At 42.0% G+C, this 16285-nt stretch overlaps 2 protein-coding genes across 2 annotated transcripts; both read left to right on the forward strand.

Annotated features, from left to right (window-relative positions):
- The first annotated feature begins 3361 nt into the window (after positions 1-3361).
- Positions 3362-4315, forward strand: LOC132234122 (olfactory receptor 7A10-like). The gene has a single exon (XM_059695173.1). It carries the CDS (start codon positions 3362-3364, stop codon positions 4313-4315), a length of 954 nt encoding a protein of 317 aa, XP_059551156.1.
- Positions 4316-11770: 7455 nt separating this feature from the next.
- On the forward strand, positions 11771-12724 carry LOC132234123 (olfactory receptor-like protein OLF4). Its single transcript, XM_059695174.1, has one exon. The coding sequence runs from the start codon at positions 11771-11773 to the stop codon at positions 12722-12724; it is 954 nt and encodes a 317-aa protein (XP_059551157.1).
- The last annotated feature ends 3561 nt before the right edge of the window (positions 12725-16285 follow it).

Here is a 16285-nt window from a genome sequence, read left to right on the forward strand (position 1 = left end):
TCTCAGACATCCTTATCGCTGCTGAGGAGGCAGGTGATGCTCCCACCACCACTGCTGTGCTGGCAGCCATCAGCTGGCTTGTGGCTGAGCAGAGCTCCCCGTGTGGGAACACACTGACCACCAGGGGGCATCTCCTTCATTGAGCGTCTGCTCCCTGGTGGTCCGTATGTGTCATAGTGACCAGTCATTCTCAGTTGTTCTGCTGGTAGGGTCAATTGGCGTATTATCCTTTTACTATATAGGATAGAGGCCTGGTGCACAGGTGGGGGCCGCTAGTTTGGCTTCAGCAGTGTCCCGGATCAGGGTGTGGGTACTGCTAAGGTTCCTGGCCAACCTGGGTGAGGGCCTGAGGGATATTTTCAGGCTGCCCAAAGCCATTTTAGGGTGGGGGTCCCCGCTGGGGTACCTGGACAGCCTGGGCGAGGGGTTGATAGCCTTTTTCTGGCTGGCCATGCCCGCAGGCTGGAAGCAGGTATCTGGGATATATTTATTTTCTATAATTGAAACTTTGTAGCCTTGAGCGGAGCTCAGGGCCAGCCAGGGCTGGAAGGAAGCTTGACTTCCTCCATTGCAGGGGCAAATCAAGCCTCCTGCTGACTCCAGCTCCATGGCCACAGCCATCTTTGTGACAGAGAAAGGGAGTTAGGGAGTGACAGTTAATTAGCATATTACTCTTTTATTAGATCGGATTAAGGATCTCAAGACGCAATCATCCTCAATTATCCAGTTGGACCCTAAATCCAATGACCAGGCTCCTTATAAGGGATACAGTGGAGAGGCACAGAAAAAAGAAGACCATATGTCTCCTAAGATTGGAGTGATGCAGCCACAAAGCCCAGGGATGCTTGGAGAAACTAATAGTAGGATGAGGAAAGGAGCACAGCCTCTCAAAGAGCCCCTGGGGAGTGCAGCCTCTCTGACATCCTGAGAAAAGACTTCTGGCATCAAGAACTTGATGAAATAAATTCCTGTTGTTTAAAGCCACCCCAGTTTGAGCTTACTTGTTACCGAATCCACAGAAAATAAATACCTACAGCCAAGCCCATCTGTGTGGGTATTGCCTACCAGTGCTTCCACACTACAATGGCAGAGTTAAGTAGCTGCAACAGCGCACTGATGGTCCAATAATAATCTTTATCTAGTTCTTTACACATATGTTCGGCAGTGACTCTAAGTCACTATCAGGTACTGGTTTTATATTCACAGTACTCTTTTCTGTCATAAAGAAATGCTCCGAATAGCGTCACTGGCCAGAAAAAAAAATGTACCTATGTGAGTTTAGAGATGTGAATGCATTTACCCAAGATGAAAAATATTGAATAATTGTATCTGGGTAACTTGTACAAACGAAACTCTATCTCTGTAGCCAAAATAATTTGCTCTCCATCAAGTCCATCTTCAGAATTGACCTATGGTTTTTAAAGTTGAGGTCAAGGGGAAGTTTCTGGGAGGTTCCTCTTTGGGATGGGTGTGGTCAGGGACATCACTAAATCTCTGGGTCAGACTCTCCATGTGACACACAGCAGCTCAGGAGCTCAAGATGTTATCCTGTCCATGTGTCCTGCATGAGCACTTACATACCCTGGGGAGACGTTCATTCCAGGGGAAGTGGACCCAACAGTAAAAAGGGACTATGAATCTGGACCCCAAGGTGAACCCATGGAGACCAAACTGGAAGAAAAGTTGGCTTTTATTTATGGTCTCTTGCTTTCAAGGGAGCTGACTTGCTTAGAAAACTGAGCAACAGTAAAACAGTCCATTTAATGAGGAGCCCTGAGAATTCAGGCTCTGGACTTCCCTCTGCAGACTCACCTGCAGCTCCTCAGCCACAGGCTAAGAGCATCCTCTCTGTGCCTCTCTAAGATGCTCATCTGCTCTGGAAAACCAGCACCTGACCTGCATTTCCTGATCTTTCCACATCAATTGTCAAAGGAAGGAAGGACCTGTAGAGCCAAATCCAGTGAGTGACACCACTGGGGGTGCCAGAGTGAGCGCTGTGGGAAAGCATCCTGGGGAGAAGCAAAGCTTTTAATAATCTTGTCTTCTGGGGGAACAGTCAGGCTGATGAAATAGTGAAAGGGATGGACTCAAGATCCCACACATTTGGTGTCCTTAGGTCTGAAGGGCTTTCTTGCAACTTATTCCTCCTCAGCCCCTTTCTTCTCTCCATCTCAGAGCACAATTCCACAGCCTCTCTCCTCCCACAGCAGGAACAGACCCTCCCTTCTGTCTGCTCAGCTCTCAGGATTCTGCTTTATTTCAACCTTAGCATTTCCTTATCTCTGTGAAGCATTGACAGAGTGAGGCAGCCTTGCAGAGCAGAAAAGCACTGACTTAGCATCAGGAGGTGTGAGTTCTAATTCACTCTTCTACAGCTGGTGCCTGATGGACCCGGGAACTCTTCTTACATTCTGTGCGTCTTTCTCTCATCAGCACAAGAGAGAGTATAAGGAGATCTCTGAGAATGCTCATGGAAGAACAGGTGCCATGGGTGTATTTTTCCCTGTATCTCAGCTCTGCTGCTAACCAAAGGAACTGGCCCTTTAAACTGTCCTAACATTTATTGTATTGAATTCCAGATAATTTTTACTGTGTCCCAAAATAAGAAATGCCTTTACAATGTGATCCAGCAATTTTTGCACACCACACACACACACACACACACACACACACACACACACACATACATCTGAACAAAGAGAACCATATACCCTTACTATGTATAATGCACTGTAATATTTTGTGACTTTTTGACTCTATTTCACCATTCTGGATCCTTTTTGAGTCTTTAATACCTAAAACTAGTGTCATCTCAGGGATTTGGCACTCCTTTTTTCCTGAATAACCCTCACCACAAATAACCCCATGTCATCCCCACTGTCCTCCTAGAGGTCTCTGTTCAATTGCCACCTTGTTTTCAGGGTTGCCTGTCCTTCCAGGATAAAATAACACCCCATCCACTCTCTTTTATACCTACTTTTCATATCTTCACATGACACTATCTAACTTTGAATATGAAATATTTGTTGTATATATTCTTTCACTATCATTATATTCTAGGAATTTTGTTTCCGAGTATCTTGTAAACTTTCACTAGAGGTAGGAAATATGAATAAACATTCCTTAAGTGCATGAAAGCATTTCTCATAAAAATAGTGTAATCCACGACCACCTTGGAAACAAAGTTTGAGGAAGACAGGAATTTCTACTCAGAGATATCATGGGGGATGATACGTACAAAAAATAAATATTATTGCTTTGTTACAAAATATAGTTGTAGCATTTCAACTATGCTTGTTATGGCCATTTGTGTAAAAAGTAATCATGCTATTTTTTCTTTCCTACTAGTCACCTCCAGTCTATGGAACCTGAGAATGATACTCTTATTTCAGAATTTCTTCTTCTGGGAATATCAGAGGAACCAGAACTGCAGCCCCTCATATTTGGGATTTTCCTCTCCATGTTCCTGATCACTGTGTTGGGAAACCTGCTCATCATCCTGGCTGTCAGCTCAGACTCCCACCTCCACACACCCATGTACTTCTTCCTCTCCAACCTGTCCTTGGTAGACATCTGTTTCACCTCCACCACCGTCCTGAAGATGCTGGTGAACATCCAGACACAGAGCAAAGCCATCACGTTTAAAGGCTGCATCACACAGATGTATTTTTTCTTACTCTTTGCAGGACTGGATGACTTCCTGCTAGCCGTGATGGCCTATGACAGGTATGTGGCCATCTGCCACCCCCTGCACTATATGGTCATCATGAACCCCCAACTCTGTGGACTGCTGGTTCTGGTGTCCTGGATCATGAGTGCCCTGCAATCCTTGTTAGAAAGTTTAATGGTGTTGCAATTGTCCTTCTGTACAGACTTGGAAATCCCCCACTTTTTCTGTGAACTCAAAGAGGTGGTCCAACTTGCCAGTTCTGACACCTTTCTTAATAACATGGTGATGTATTTTATAGCTGTGCTACTGGGTGGTGGTCCCCTCGCTGGTATCATTTACTCTTACTTAAAGATAGTGTCCTCCATACGTGCAATCCCATCAGCTCAGGGGAAGTATAAAGCATTTTCTACATGTGTGTCTCACCTCTCGGTTGTCTCCTTATTTTATGGAACAAGCATAGGAGTGTACCTAAGCTCTGCTGCTAAGCAAAGCTCTCACTCAAGTGCAGCAGCCTCAGTGATGTACACTGTGGTCACACCCATGCTGAACCCCTTCATCTACAGTCTCAGGAACAGGGACATAAAGAGGGCTCTAAAAAGATTCTTTGGGATGACAGGTACAATGGGGACAAGCATCTTGAGGTAAAAAGTGCCCTTGATTTTGGGCTAAAGGACTTAAACCCAGAAATTGTGATTCTTTAATCACATTGTATTTTTTTAGACTTGCTACTTTTATTTTTTAAAAAACGTATTTTTATTGATTTTAGATAGGAAGGGAAAGGGAGATAGAGAAACATGGATGATGAGAGAATAGTATCGATCGCCTGTCTCCTGCATACCTACTCCTGGTGATTGAACCCACAACCCGGGAATATGCCCCGACCAGAAATCTAACGGATCACTCCTGCTTCATAGGTTGATGCTCAACCACTGAGAAACACAGGCCGGGCCAGAATTGGTCCTTTCATTCTGTCCTTGAATTTCCTTTGATTGTTTCTACTTCCCTATAAAATTTAAGTAACCAGTTTATTAAGCTTCCTGCTTTCTCTGTTATATAGACAGGGTTATTTTTTTTAAACCTTTATTAAATTTTTTCAACCTTGATAGACATAAGGAGGAGTTTTCATTTACTTTACTAGAAATATTGATGTATTAAGAGTAATTTATTCTCAAATGACATATATCATTGTAAGGAATTTGTTCCTGTTTTGTAAGTAGAATAGTAATAAGTAGTATTACTCATGTAGAAAAACTGTGCTTGCCTACCTAATCCATTATATAATTTCATTCCATAAAATCTGAAACCTAAGTTTTCACCATGTGTCCCTCATTCTCTGTACATTGGTACCTTAACTGCTCTTCCTGATATTATAGATTTTTTCATTGTTCCCTATAAGTCTCAGTCTATTGATAGGGATAGAATAGGAGAGGAATGCCTGGCCACTGGCCTGGGTCCTACTACCTGTTCCTCAGACCAGAATCAAAGTCCTGGGTGGATAGACTCTTGTGGTCCTTCTTATAATTACAACAACCATCATGGAACTATGAAAACATAAGGGTTATTACTCACAGTCCTGTACTTCCAAAAGCCACACAGGAAGCTGTGTGTATGCATGTGTGTGAAAGAGACAGAGAAATGGGCTTGGGCTGAAGGACTCTGCCTCTATGGGGACCAAGGGTATGATGGCTATGGTTTTGTGGGTTTGCTTTTTTATTTTTTAAATATATTTTATTGAATTTTTACAGAGAGGAAGGGAGAGAGATAGAGAGTTAGAAACATCGATGAGAGAGAAACATTGATCAGCTGCCTCCCGCACATCTCCTACTGGGGATGTTCCCGCAATCCGCGTAAATGCCCTTGACCGGAATCGAACCCAGGACCTTTCAGTCCGCAAGCCGAGGCTCTATCCACTGAGCGAAACCGGTTTCGGCTGTGGGTTTGCGTTTTAAAAATGTATCTTTATTATTGAAAGTATTACAGATGTCCTTCTTTTCTTCCCCCATTGACCCCACTCTTCTCCTCTCCAGTCCCCTCCCCAGGCCTTCACACCACTAATATCTGTGTCCATGTGTTATTCATATATGCACATAAGTTCTTTGGTTAATTTCTTCCCTCCTCCCCTTCCCTCGGATAATCCACAGTTTGTTGCATGCTTCCATGTCTCTGGATCTATTTTGTTTGGCACTTTGTTTATGGATTTTACATATAATGAGATCATGTGATACTTGTCTTTCTCTGACTGACTTATTTTCCTTAGCATAAAACTTTTCAGGCCCCTCTATGCTATTTCAAAGGGTAAGAGATCCTTCTTTTTCACAACTGCATAGTATTCCATTTTTAAAATATACCACCGTTTTGTGTGTGTGTGTGTGTGTGTGTGTGTGTGTGTGTTTTAATCTATGCTTCAATGGATGGGCACCTGTGCTCTCTGCAGATCTTAGCTATTGTAAATAACACTGCTATGAACATAGAGGTACATGTATTCTTTCTGATTAGTGTTTGAGAATTCTTAGCTTATATTCCTAGAAGTAGGATGACTAGGTCAAATGGCAGTTCCAATTTTTTATTTTTTGAGGAAACTCCAAACTATTTTCCACAGTGGCTGCACCAGTCTACATTCCCACCAGCAGTGCATGACGTTTCCCTTTTCTCCACATCCTTACAAGCACTTGTTGTTAGTTGATGTATTGATTGTAGCCATTATGGCAGGTGTGAGGAGGCACCTCATTGTGGTTTATTTAGCTTCTCTCTAATGATTAGTGACATTGAGGGTTTATTCATATGACTGTTGGCCATTTGTGTGTCTTTCTTTGGAGAAGTGTCTATTTATGTCTTCTGCCCATTTTCTGATGGGGCTGTTTGTCTTCCTTTTGTTGAGTTGGATGAGTACTTTATATATTTTAGGTTTGCTTTTTATTTCAAACCTAAGAGGAGGAATTAAGGTAGTGTGGAGGTGGGAGTCTGAGCTGACGGCCAGGATGATGCGCAGGTTTCCCAATAAAATGATCACGTACATGGAGTGGAAAAGCCCAAATATGAGGAACTGCAGTGCTGGTTCCTCTGATAATCCCAGGAGAAGAAATTCTGTAATTCGTATATCAGTGCCTTGTACCATGTGGCAGTGTACAGAACTAGGAAGAAAAATAATATGATTATTTTTACACATGTGGATAATAGCACAGGGAAATCCTAGAATTTATGTTTTTATGTTTTTAAGTCAAGAAATGGTATACTTATATTGATTATATCATCTTTAATGGGTCTGCTGTGAAAACTGTGATTAGCAATTATTGTCCTACACTCAGCTTTCCCCCAAGAGGTCATTTAATATACGATCTTAATGGAAAATTCTTTTACACATTTGAGGAATTTATGTTGATTACTGACTATCTTCTAGGGTAAGAGTATAGAATGCTGAGAAATAAAGCATTCCTCAATGCATTGATGGAGAAAGAATATAAATTACCAAGTAGAAAAAAACATATGCTCTGTTAGATAGTGACAGATGCTATGAAAAAGAAAAAGCAGGTATATAATAGAATGAATGGAGGTGTTGTATTTTATGGAGGGTTCAGGAAGATCTGCAAACAAAGTGATATTTGAACAGAGTCCTAGAGGAAGACAGAGTGGTAGTCATGAATCTATCTGGGGGAAGTGTGTGCCTGGCTGTGGGAAGAGTCAGTACAAAGACCCAGAGGGTGGCATGTGTTTCAGATATTCAAGCCTACAATCCAGGCAGGTGCCTTGACCAGGGATCCAACCATGACCTCCTGAGCAGCACGGGCCAGGCAACAATGCTTGTTTTTTAAATCTAGACTGATCAAAATGACTTGCTAGTTGTAATAGCCTTCTAATGCATTTTAGACAGCCAATTTTATCATCTGAAAATGTGATTAATTTACTTTTACAGAAGACGTGAACCTACTATTGCTTTTACTCTTTGGTTGCATAGATTTGAAATTTCAGAACAGTGATGACATACATGACAGTAGCAGGCATATTTGTCCTCTGTATGACCTTCAAGCACATTCCTCAAATATTTTCTTGTCAGGTCTGATATTAGCTGATGATCAAGGAAACTATTTTATGGTAGCTAAAAAATACCTTCTGTACAGTTTCTTAGAAGTGCTTTTATACATTATCATTTGCATATCTCAAGATGATTCTACTATTTTTGGATGATTTTTTCTATTAATTTATTCTAAGATAATACAATTAATATATTCTCAATATTAGAGGCTCATGGATTTCATGGTAGACTTCTTCTGCTCATAATTTAAATCAGGTAGTCTGCACTCCATACACTATTCTATCCATTCGAAGGGTGCCTTGGAAAGATAATTGCTTGTCAGGTTTTTGGAACCATCAGCAGAAACCAAGGACAGCTCATGGCTGGCCCTCCACTCAGCTAAGTTCTCCTAGAGCTAAGCTTTGAGGTACTTCAGATTGATTTTAGTGGACACTGACATAGGGAGAGTTATATTGGGAGGAGAGTCAGGATGGTGGATGGGTCTGACAGTACATCAGGGGAGACTGAGCAGAGCCTGTGTGCTATAGATTTCCTGGACCTTCCCACTAGCAGAAAAGAAGCCAGATTTAACTCTTCTTTTGATTTTGCAATTTTGTATCTGATTTACTTACTGCCCATGTCCAAATTTACATACTTAATCAGGGGCCAGCAAGTACTCCCCAAAGATCAAATCCCACCCCAGCCTGTTTTTGTAAAGAGGTTTTATCAGTAGGGTGATGGTAGCCCCGTAAAAGATATGTCTACATTCTAACACTAAGTACCTGTAAATGCAACTTCATTTGAAAAAAAATGGCTCTTTATAGATATAAGTAGGGGCCTGGTGCACAAAAATCTGTGCACTCGGGGGGTCCCTCAGCCTGGTGTGAGCCCTCTCGCAGCCTGGGACCCCTAAGGGGATGTCCACCTGCTGGCTTAGGCCCGCTCTCCAGGGGATCAGGCCTAAGCTGGCAATCAGACATCCCAGATACCTATTTCCAGCCTGTGGGTCAATTGGCATATTACCCTTTTATATAGGATAGAGGCCTGGTGCACAGGTGGGGGCCGCTAGTTTGCCTTCATGGGTGTCCTGATCAGGGTTTGGGTCCCTCTAAGGTGCCTGGCCAGCCTGGGTGAGGGCCCTGGGCCATTTTCAGGATGCCCACATCCCCTTCAGGCTGGAAGCAGGTATCTGTGATTTATTTATTTTCTCTAATTGAAACATTGTAGACTTGAGCGGACCTCAGGGCCGGATAGGGCTGGCAGGAAGCTTGGCTACCTCCACTGCTGGGGGAAACTAAAGCCTCCTGCTTGCTCCAGCTCCATGGCCACTGCCATCTTTGTGACAGAGAAAGGGTGTTAGGGAGTGACAGTTAATTAGCATATTACTCTTTTATTAGATCGTATTAAGGATCTCAAGATAAAATCATCCTCAATTATCCAGTTGGACCCTAAAACCAATGACCAAGCTACTTATAAGAGACACAGTGGAGAGGCACAGAGAAAAGAAGACCATATGTCTCCTAAGATTGGGGTGATGCAGCCACAAAGCCTAGGGATGCTTGGAGAAACTAATAGCAGGATGAGGAAAGGAGCACAGCCTCTCATAGAGCCTCTGGGGAGTTCAGCCTTTCTGACAACTTGAGAAAAGACTTCTCGCATCAAGAACCTGATGAAATAAATTCCTGTTGTTTAAAGCCACCCCAATTTGAGCTTAGTTGTTACAGAATCCACAGAAAATAAATACGTACAGCCAAGCCCATCTGTGTGGGTATTGCCTACAAGTGCTTCCACACTACAATGGCAGAGTTAAGTAGCTACAACAGCACACTGATGGTCCAATAATAATCTTTATCTAGTTCTTTACACGTATGTTCGGCAGTGACTGCTCTAAGTCACTATCAGGTACTGGTTTTATATTCACAGTACTCTTTTCTGTCATAGAGAAATGCTCTGAATAGCCTCACTGACCAGAAAAAATAATATGTACCTATGTGAGTTTAAAGATGTGAATGCATTTACCCCAGATGAAAAATATTGAATAATTGGATCTCGGAAACCTGTACAAAAGAAACCCTATCTCTGCAGCCAAAATAATTTACTCTCCATCAAGTGCATCTTCAGACTCAATCTCTGGTTTTCAAAGTTGAGGTCAAGGGGAAGTTTCTGGGAGGTTCCTGTTTGGGATGGGTGTGGTCAGGGACATCACTAAACCTCTGGGTCAGACACTCCATGTGACTCACAGCAGCTCAAGAGCTCATGATGTTATCCTGTCCATGTGTCCTGCATGAGCGCTTGCATACCCTGGGGAGATGATTATTCCAGGGCAGGTGGACCCATCAGTAGGAAGGGAATATGAATCTGGACCCCAAGGTGATCCCATGGAGACCAAACTGGCAGAAAAGTTGCCTTTTATTTATGGTCTCTTGCTTTCAAGGGAGCTGACTTGCTTAGAGAACTGAGCAACAGTAAAACAGTCCATTTAATGAGGAGTCCTGAGAATTCAGCCTCTGGACCTCCCTCTGCAGACTCACCTGCAGCTCCTCAGCCACAGGCTAAGAGCATCCTCTCTGTGCCTCTCTAAGATGTCCTTCTGCTCTGGAAATCCGGCACCTGACCTGCATTTCTTGCTCTTTCCACATCAATTGCCAAGGAGGAAAGACCAGTAGAGCCAAATCCAGTGAGTGACGCCATTGGGGGTGCCAGAGTGAGCGCTGTGGGAAAGCATCCTGGGGAGAAGCAAAGCTTTTTAATAACCATGTCTTCTGGGGGAACAGTCAGGCTGATGAAATAGTGAAAGGGATGGACTCAAGATCCTGCACATTTGGTGTCCTTAGGTCTGAAGGGCTTTCTTGCAACTTATTCCTCCTCAGCCCCTTTCTTCTCTCCATCTCAGAGCACAATTCCACAGCCTCTCTCCTCCTACAGCAGGTACAGACCCTCCCTTCTTTCTGCTCAGCTCTCAGGATTCTGCTTTATTTCAACCTTAGCACTTCCTCCTCTCTGTGAAGCATTGACAGGGTGAGGCAGCCTTGCAGAGCAGAAAAGCACTGACTTAGCGTCAGAGAAGTGTGAGTTCTAATTCACTCCTCTACATCTGGTGCCTGAAGACCCGGGAACTCTTCTTACATTTGTGTGTCTTTCTCTCATCAGCACAAGAGAGAGTATAAGGAGATCTCCGAGAATGCTCACGGAAGAACAGGTGCCATGGGTGTATTTTTCCCTGTATCTCAGCTCTGCTGCTAACCAAAGGAAATGGCCCTTTAAACTGTCCTAACATTTATTGTATTGAATTCCAGATAATTTTTACTGTGTCCCAAAATAAGACATGCCTTTACATTGTGTTCCAGCAATCTTTGCACACACCACACACACACACACACACACACACACACACACACACACACACACACACACACACACCTGAACAAAGAGATCCATATAGGATCACTATGTATGATGCACTGTAATATTTTCTTTTGTGACATTTTGACTCTATTTCACCATTCTGGATCCTTTTTGAGTCTTTAATACCTAAAACAAGTGTCATCTCAGGGCTTTTGCACTGCCTCTTTCCTGAATAACCCCAAATAACCCCATGTCATCCCCTCTGTCTTTCTTGAGGTCTCTGTTCAATTGCCACCTTGTTTTAAGGGCTGCCTTTCCTTCCAGTATAAAATACCACCCCATCCACTCTCTTTCATACCTACTTTTATATCTTCACATGACACCATCTAACTTGGTATATGATATATTTGTTGTATATATTCTTTCACTATCATTATATTCTAGGAATTTTGTTTCTGAGCATCCTGTACACTTTCACAAGAGGTAGGAAATATCAATAAATATTCCTTTAAGTGCATGAAAGCATTTCACATAAAAATAGTGTAATCCACGACCACCTTGGAAACAAAGTTTGAGGAAGAGTGGAATTTCTAATCAGAGATGTCATGGGGGATGATACGTACAAAAAATAAATATTACTGCTTTGTTACAAAATATAGTTGTAGCATTTCAACTATGCTTGTTATGGCCATTTGTGTAAAACGTAATCATGCTATTTTTTCTTTCCTACTAGTCATCTCCAGTCCATGGGACCTGAGAATGATACTCTTATTTCAGAATTTCTTCTTCTGGGAATATCAAAGGAACCAGAACTGCAGCCCCTCATATTTGGGATTTTCCTCTCCATGTACCTGATCACTGTGTTGGGAAACCTGCTCATCATCCTGGCCGTCAGCTCAGACTCCCACCTCCACACGCCCATGTACTTCTTCCTCTCCAACCTGTCCTTGGTAGACATCTGTTTCACCTCCACCACCATCCCAAAGATGTTGTGGAACACCCAGACACAGAGCAAAGCCATCACGTTTAAAGGCTGCATCACACAGATGTATTTTTTCTTACTCTTTGCAGGACTGGATGACTTCCTGCTAGCCGTGATGGCCTATGACAGGTATGTGGCCATCTGCCACCCCCTGCACTATATGGTCATCATGAACCCCCAGCTCTGTGGACTGCTGGTTCTGGTGTCCTGGATCACAAGTGCCCTGCATTCCTTGTTAGAAAGTTTAATGGTGTTGCAATTGTCCTTCTGTACAGACTTGGAAATCCCCCACTTTTTCTGTGAACTCAAAGAGGTGGTCCAACTTGCCAGTTCTGAAACCTTTCTTAATAAGATGGTGATGTATTTTATAGCTGTGCTACTGGGTGTTGTCCCCCTCGCTGGTGTCATTTACTCTTACTCAAAGATAGTGTCCTCCATACGTGCAATCCCATCAGCTCAGGGGAAGTATAAGGCATTTTCTATCTGTGCGTCTCACCTCTGGGTTGTCTCCTTATTTTATGGAACAGGCATAGGAGTGTATCTCAGCTCTGCTGCTGCCCAAAGCTCACACTCAAGTGCAGCAGCCTCAGTGTTGTACACTGTGGTCACACCCATGCTGAACCCCTTCATTTACAGTCTCAGGAACAAGGACATAAAGAGGGCCCTGAAAACATTCTTTGTGATGGTAGGTACAAAGCAGACAAGCATCTCGAGGTAAAAAGTGCACTTGATTTTGCGGTTAAAGAACTTAAAACCAGAAATTGTTATTCTTTAATCACATTGTGTTTTTTTAGACTTACTCCTTTTATTTTTTTAAAAACATATTTTTATTGATTTCAGAGAGGAAGGGAAAGGGAGAGAGCGAAACATGGATGATGAGAGAATAGTTTTGATCGCCTGCCTCCTGCATACCCACTCCTGGTGATCGAACCCACAACCAGGCATGTGCCCCGACCAGAAATCTAACAGAGCCCTCCCAGTTCATAGGTTGACGCTCACCACTGAGAAACACAGACCGGGCCAGAATTGCTCCTTTTATTCTTTCCTTGAATTTCCTTTGTTTGTTTCAACTTCTCTATACCATTTAAATAACCATTTTATTAAGCTTCCTGGTTTGTCTGTTATATAGACAGTCATTCACTTTGTCCTTTTTTAAACTTCATTAAGTTTTTCAACCTTGATCAGAAATAGTGCGAAGTTTTCATTTACTTCACTAGAAACATAATGTCTTAAGAATAATTCCTTCTCAAATGACATATATTATTGTAAGTAATTTCTTCTTGTTTTGTAGGTAGAATAATAAGTGGTATTACTCATGTAGAAAAACTGCACTTGGCTACCTAATCCATTATATAATTTCATTCCATAAAATCTGAAACCTCAGTTTTCACCATGTGTCCCTCATTCTCTGTACATTTGTACCTTAACTGCTCTTCTTGATATTATAGATTTTATCATTGTTCCCTACAAGTCTCAGTCTATTGATAGCGATGCAATAGGATAGGGATGCCTGGGCACTGGCCTGGTTCCTACTACTTGTTCCTCAGACCAGCCTCAATGTCCTGGGTGGATGGACACTTGTGGTCCTTCTTATAATTACAACAACCATCATGGATCTATGAAAACATAAGGTTCATTACTCACAGTCCTGTACCCCCAAAAGCCACACAGGAAGCTGTGTGTATGCATGTGTGTGAAAGAGAGAGAGAAATGGGCTTGGGCTGAAGGACTCTGCCTCTATGGAGACCAAAGGTATGATGGCTATGGTTTTGTGGGTTTGCTTTTTAAAAATGTATCTTTATTATTGAAAGTATTACAGAGGTCCTTCTTTTCTTCCCCCATTGACCCCACTTTTCTCCTCTCCAGTCCCCTCCCCAGGCCTTCACACCACTAATATCTGTGTCCATGTGTTATTCATATATGCACATAAGTTCTTTGGTTAATTTCTTCCCTCCTCCCCTTCCCTCTGAAGATCCACAGTCTGTTGCATGCTTCCATGTCTCTGGATCTATATTGTTTGGCACTTTATTTTGTTCATGGATTTCATATATAACTGAGATCATTTGATACTTTCTCTGACTGACTTATTTCACTTAGCATAAAACTTTTCAGGCCCCTCCATGCTATTTCAAAGGGTAAGAGATCCTTCTTTTTCACAACTGCGTAGTATTCCATTGTTTAAATATACCTCAATTGTGTGTGTGTTTGTGTGTGTGTGTGTGTGTGTGTGTGTGTGTGTGTGTGTGTGTGTGTTTGTGTTTTAATCTATTCTTCAATGGCTGGGAACCTGTGCTGTCTCCAGTTCTTAGCTATTTTAAATAACACTGAAATGAACATAGAGGTACATGTATTCTTTCTGATTAGTGTTTCAGAATTCTTAGGTTATATTCCTAGAAGCAGGATTACTGGGTCAAATGGCAGTTTTATTTTTAATTTTTTTGAGAATACTCCACACTGTTTTCCACAGTGGCTGTATCAGTCTGCATTCCCCCCAGCAGTGCACGAGGTTTCCCTTTTCTCCACATCCTTACAAGAACTTGTTGTTAGTTGATTTATTGATAGCAGCCATTATGGCAGATGTGAGGAGGCACCTGATTTTGGTTTAATTTGCATCTCTTTGATGATTAGTGACATTGAGGGTTTATTCATATGACTGTTGGCTATTTGTGTGTCTTTCTTTGGAGAAGTGTCTATTTAGGTCTTCTGCCCATTTTCTGATGGGGCTGTTTATCTTCCTTTTGTTGAGTTGTATGAGTAATTTATATATTTTAGGTTTGGTTTTTATTTAAATCCTAAGAGGAGGAATTAAGGCAAGGGGGAAAAACCAGAGACATTCACATGGTCAGTAGTCTAGGTTACTCAGGGTTTTCAAATGGAAATTTGATAACATGTTAATTCTTGTGTAAATATTACAAAAATTCTATGTTTGTTCCTGTGTGTAATTCCAAATGAACTTTGCTCCCTAGATATATCCATTATCTAATGTGAAGTTTCTCCCTTTGTTTGTTTTGAAAATGCTTCTTATTAAAAATAAAATTGCATATATTAATTGTTCTTATCATTTGCAGCAGTCTGGATGGAACTGGAGAACATTGTGCTAAGTATAATAAGCCAGTCAATGAAAGAAAAATACCACATGATCTCACTCATTTATGGATAATAAATAACATTAAAACCTGGTAAACAAAAAGATAGATATAGAGGCAGAGAAGCATCGAACACACTGTCAAATTACAGAGGGAAGTCTGGGGAGTGTTGGAGGGGGTGTAAGATATCAACTGAAGGACTTGTATGCATGCATATAAGCATAACCAATGGACGCAAGACACTGGGGTTGGGATGGGGTGAGGGCATGTGCCACAGGGTAGGGGAGGCTGGGGGAAGGTCAATGGGGGAAAAGAGGAGACTAATATCTGTAATACTTTAAACAATTTAAAAAATAATTATGTTAAAATAAGAAAAGAAAATGGACTTTGAAATAAAAAGGATTGAAGTTTTGACTCTTGAAAAAAAATAGTGTGTCTCCTATAATAAAAAAAACCCACAAAAATAAAATTGCATATATTAATTATTCCAAAACAAAATAATTAAATCTATAATAATACAAGCGTAATATGCTAATAAGACCAGATATCCGAACAACCTTCCGGACGTCATTCCGGACGTCCTTCTGGACAAAGTCACAGTGGCAGAGGCTGAGGCAGAGGCGGTTAGAGGCGATGAGCAGGCAGGCAAGTGGTTAGGAGCCAGTGGTCCCATATTGAGAGAGGGATGTCCAACTGCTGGTTTAGGTGCAATCCCGCAGGGCCTTACTAGCAGCTGGACATCCCTAGAGGGGTTCTGGATTGTGAGAGGATGCACGCCAGCCTGAGGGACCTTCCCCCTTGCCTACATGCACAAATTTTGTGATCCTGCCTGTAGTTTAAAATAAAAGGGGAACTTCAAGGGGTGAAGACAACATGAGTGCTTATGTAGCTGTGTCATGCATCTGGCAAAATAATCATTTGTGGTGGATGTATTTGAAACAAAAGCTTAGTCAAGCACACTACTGCATTTTATACCTAATTTCCAGGTTTCAATGTTGTATTTAGCTGAGCATCCAGAAGAGCTACCATAGTTACTGGCCAAACTTGATTATCAAGTATCTATGTCCCAGTGGAATCTACTTGGAAACATAAAGGAGAGGTTCAGAGACTGGAAGAGACAGTGAGCTAGTGTATATATGACATTCTGAGCTAAAGATGAGGCAAAGCTCCTGAGGCTTCAGAAGGGAGGACGG

Source organism: Myotis daubentonii, chromosome 5 (genome assembly GCF_963259705.1).
Source record: "Myotis daubentonii chromosome 5, mMyoDau2.1, whole genome shotgun sequence".
Classification (NCBI taxonomy): domain Eukaryota; kingdom Metazoa; phylum Chordata; class Mammalia; order Chiroptera; family Vespertilionidae; genus Myotis; species Myotis daubentonii.

What these genes read in the sequence shown, in the direction of transcription:
- LOC132234123 (XM_059695174.1), top strand. Translation starts at nt 11,771, where the DNA reads ATGGGACCTGAGAATGATACTCTTATTTCAGAATTTCTTCTTCTGGGA.
- LOC132234122 (XM_059695173.1), top strand. Translation starts at nt 3,362, where the DNA reads ATGGAACCTGAGAATGATACTCTTATTTCAGAATTTCTTCTTCTGGGA.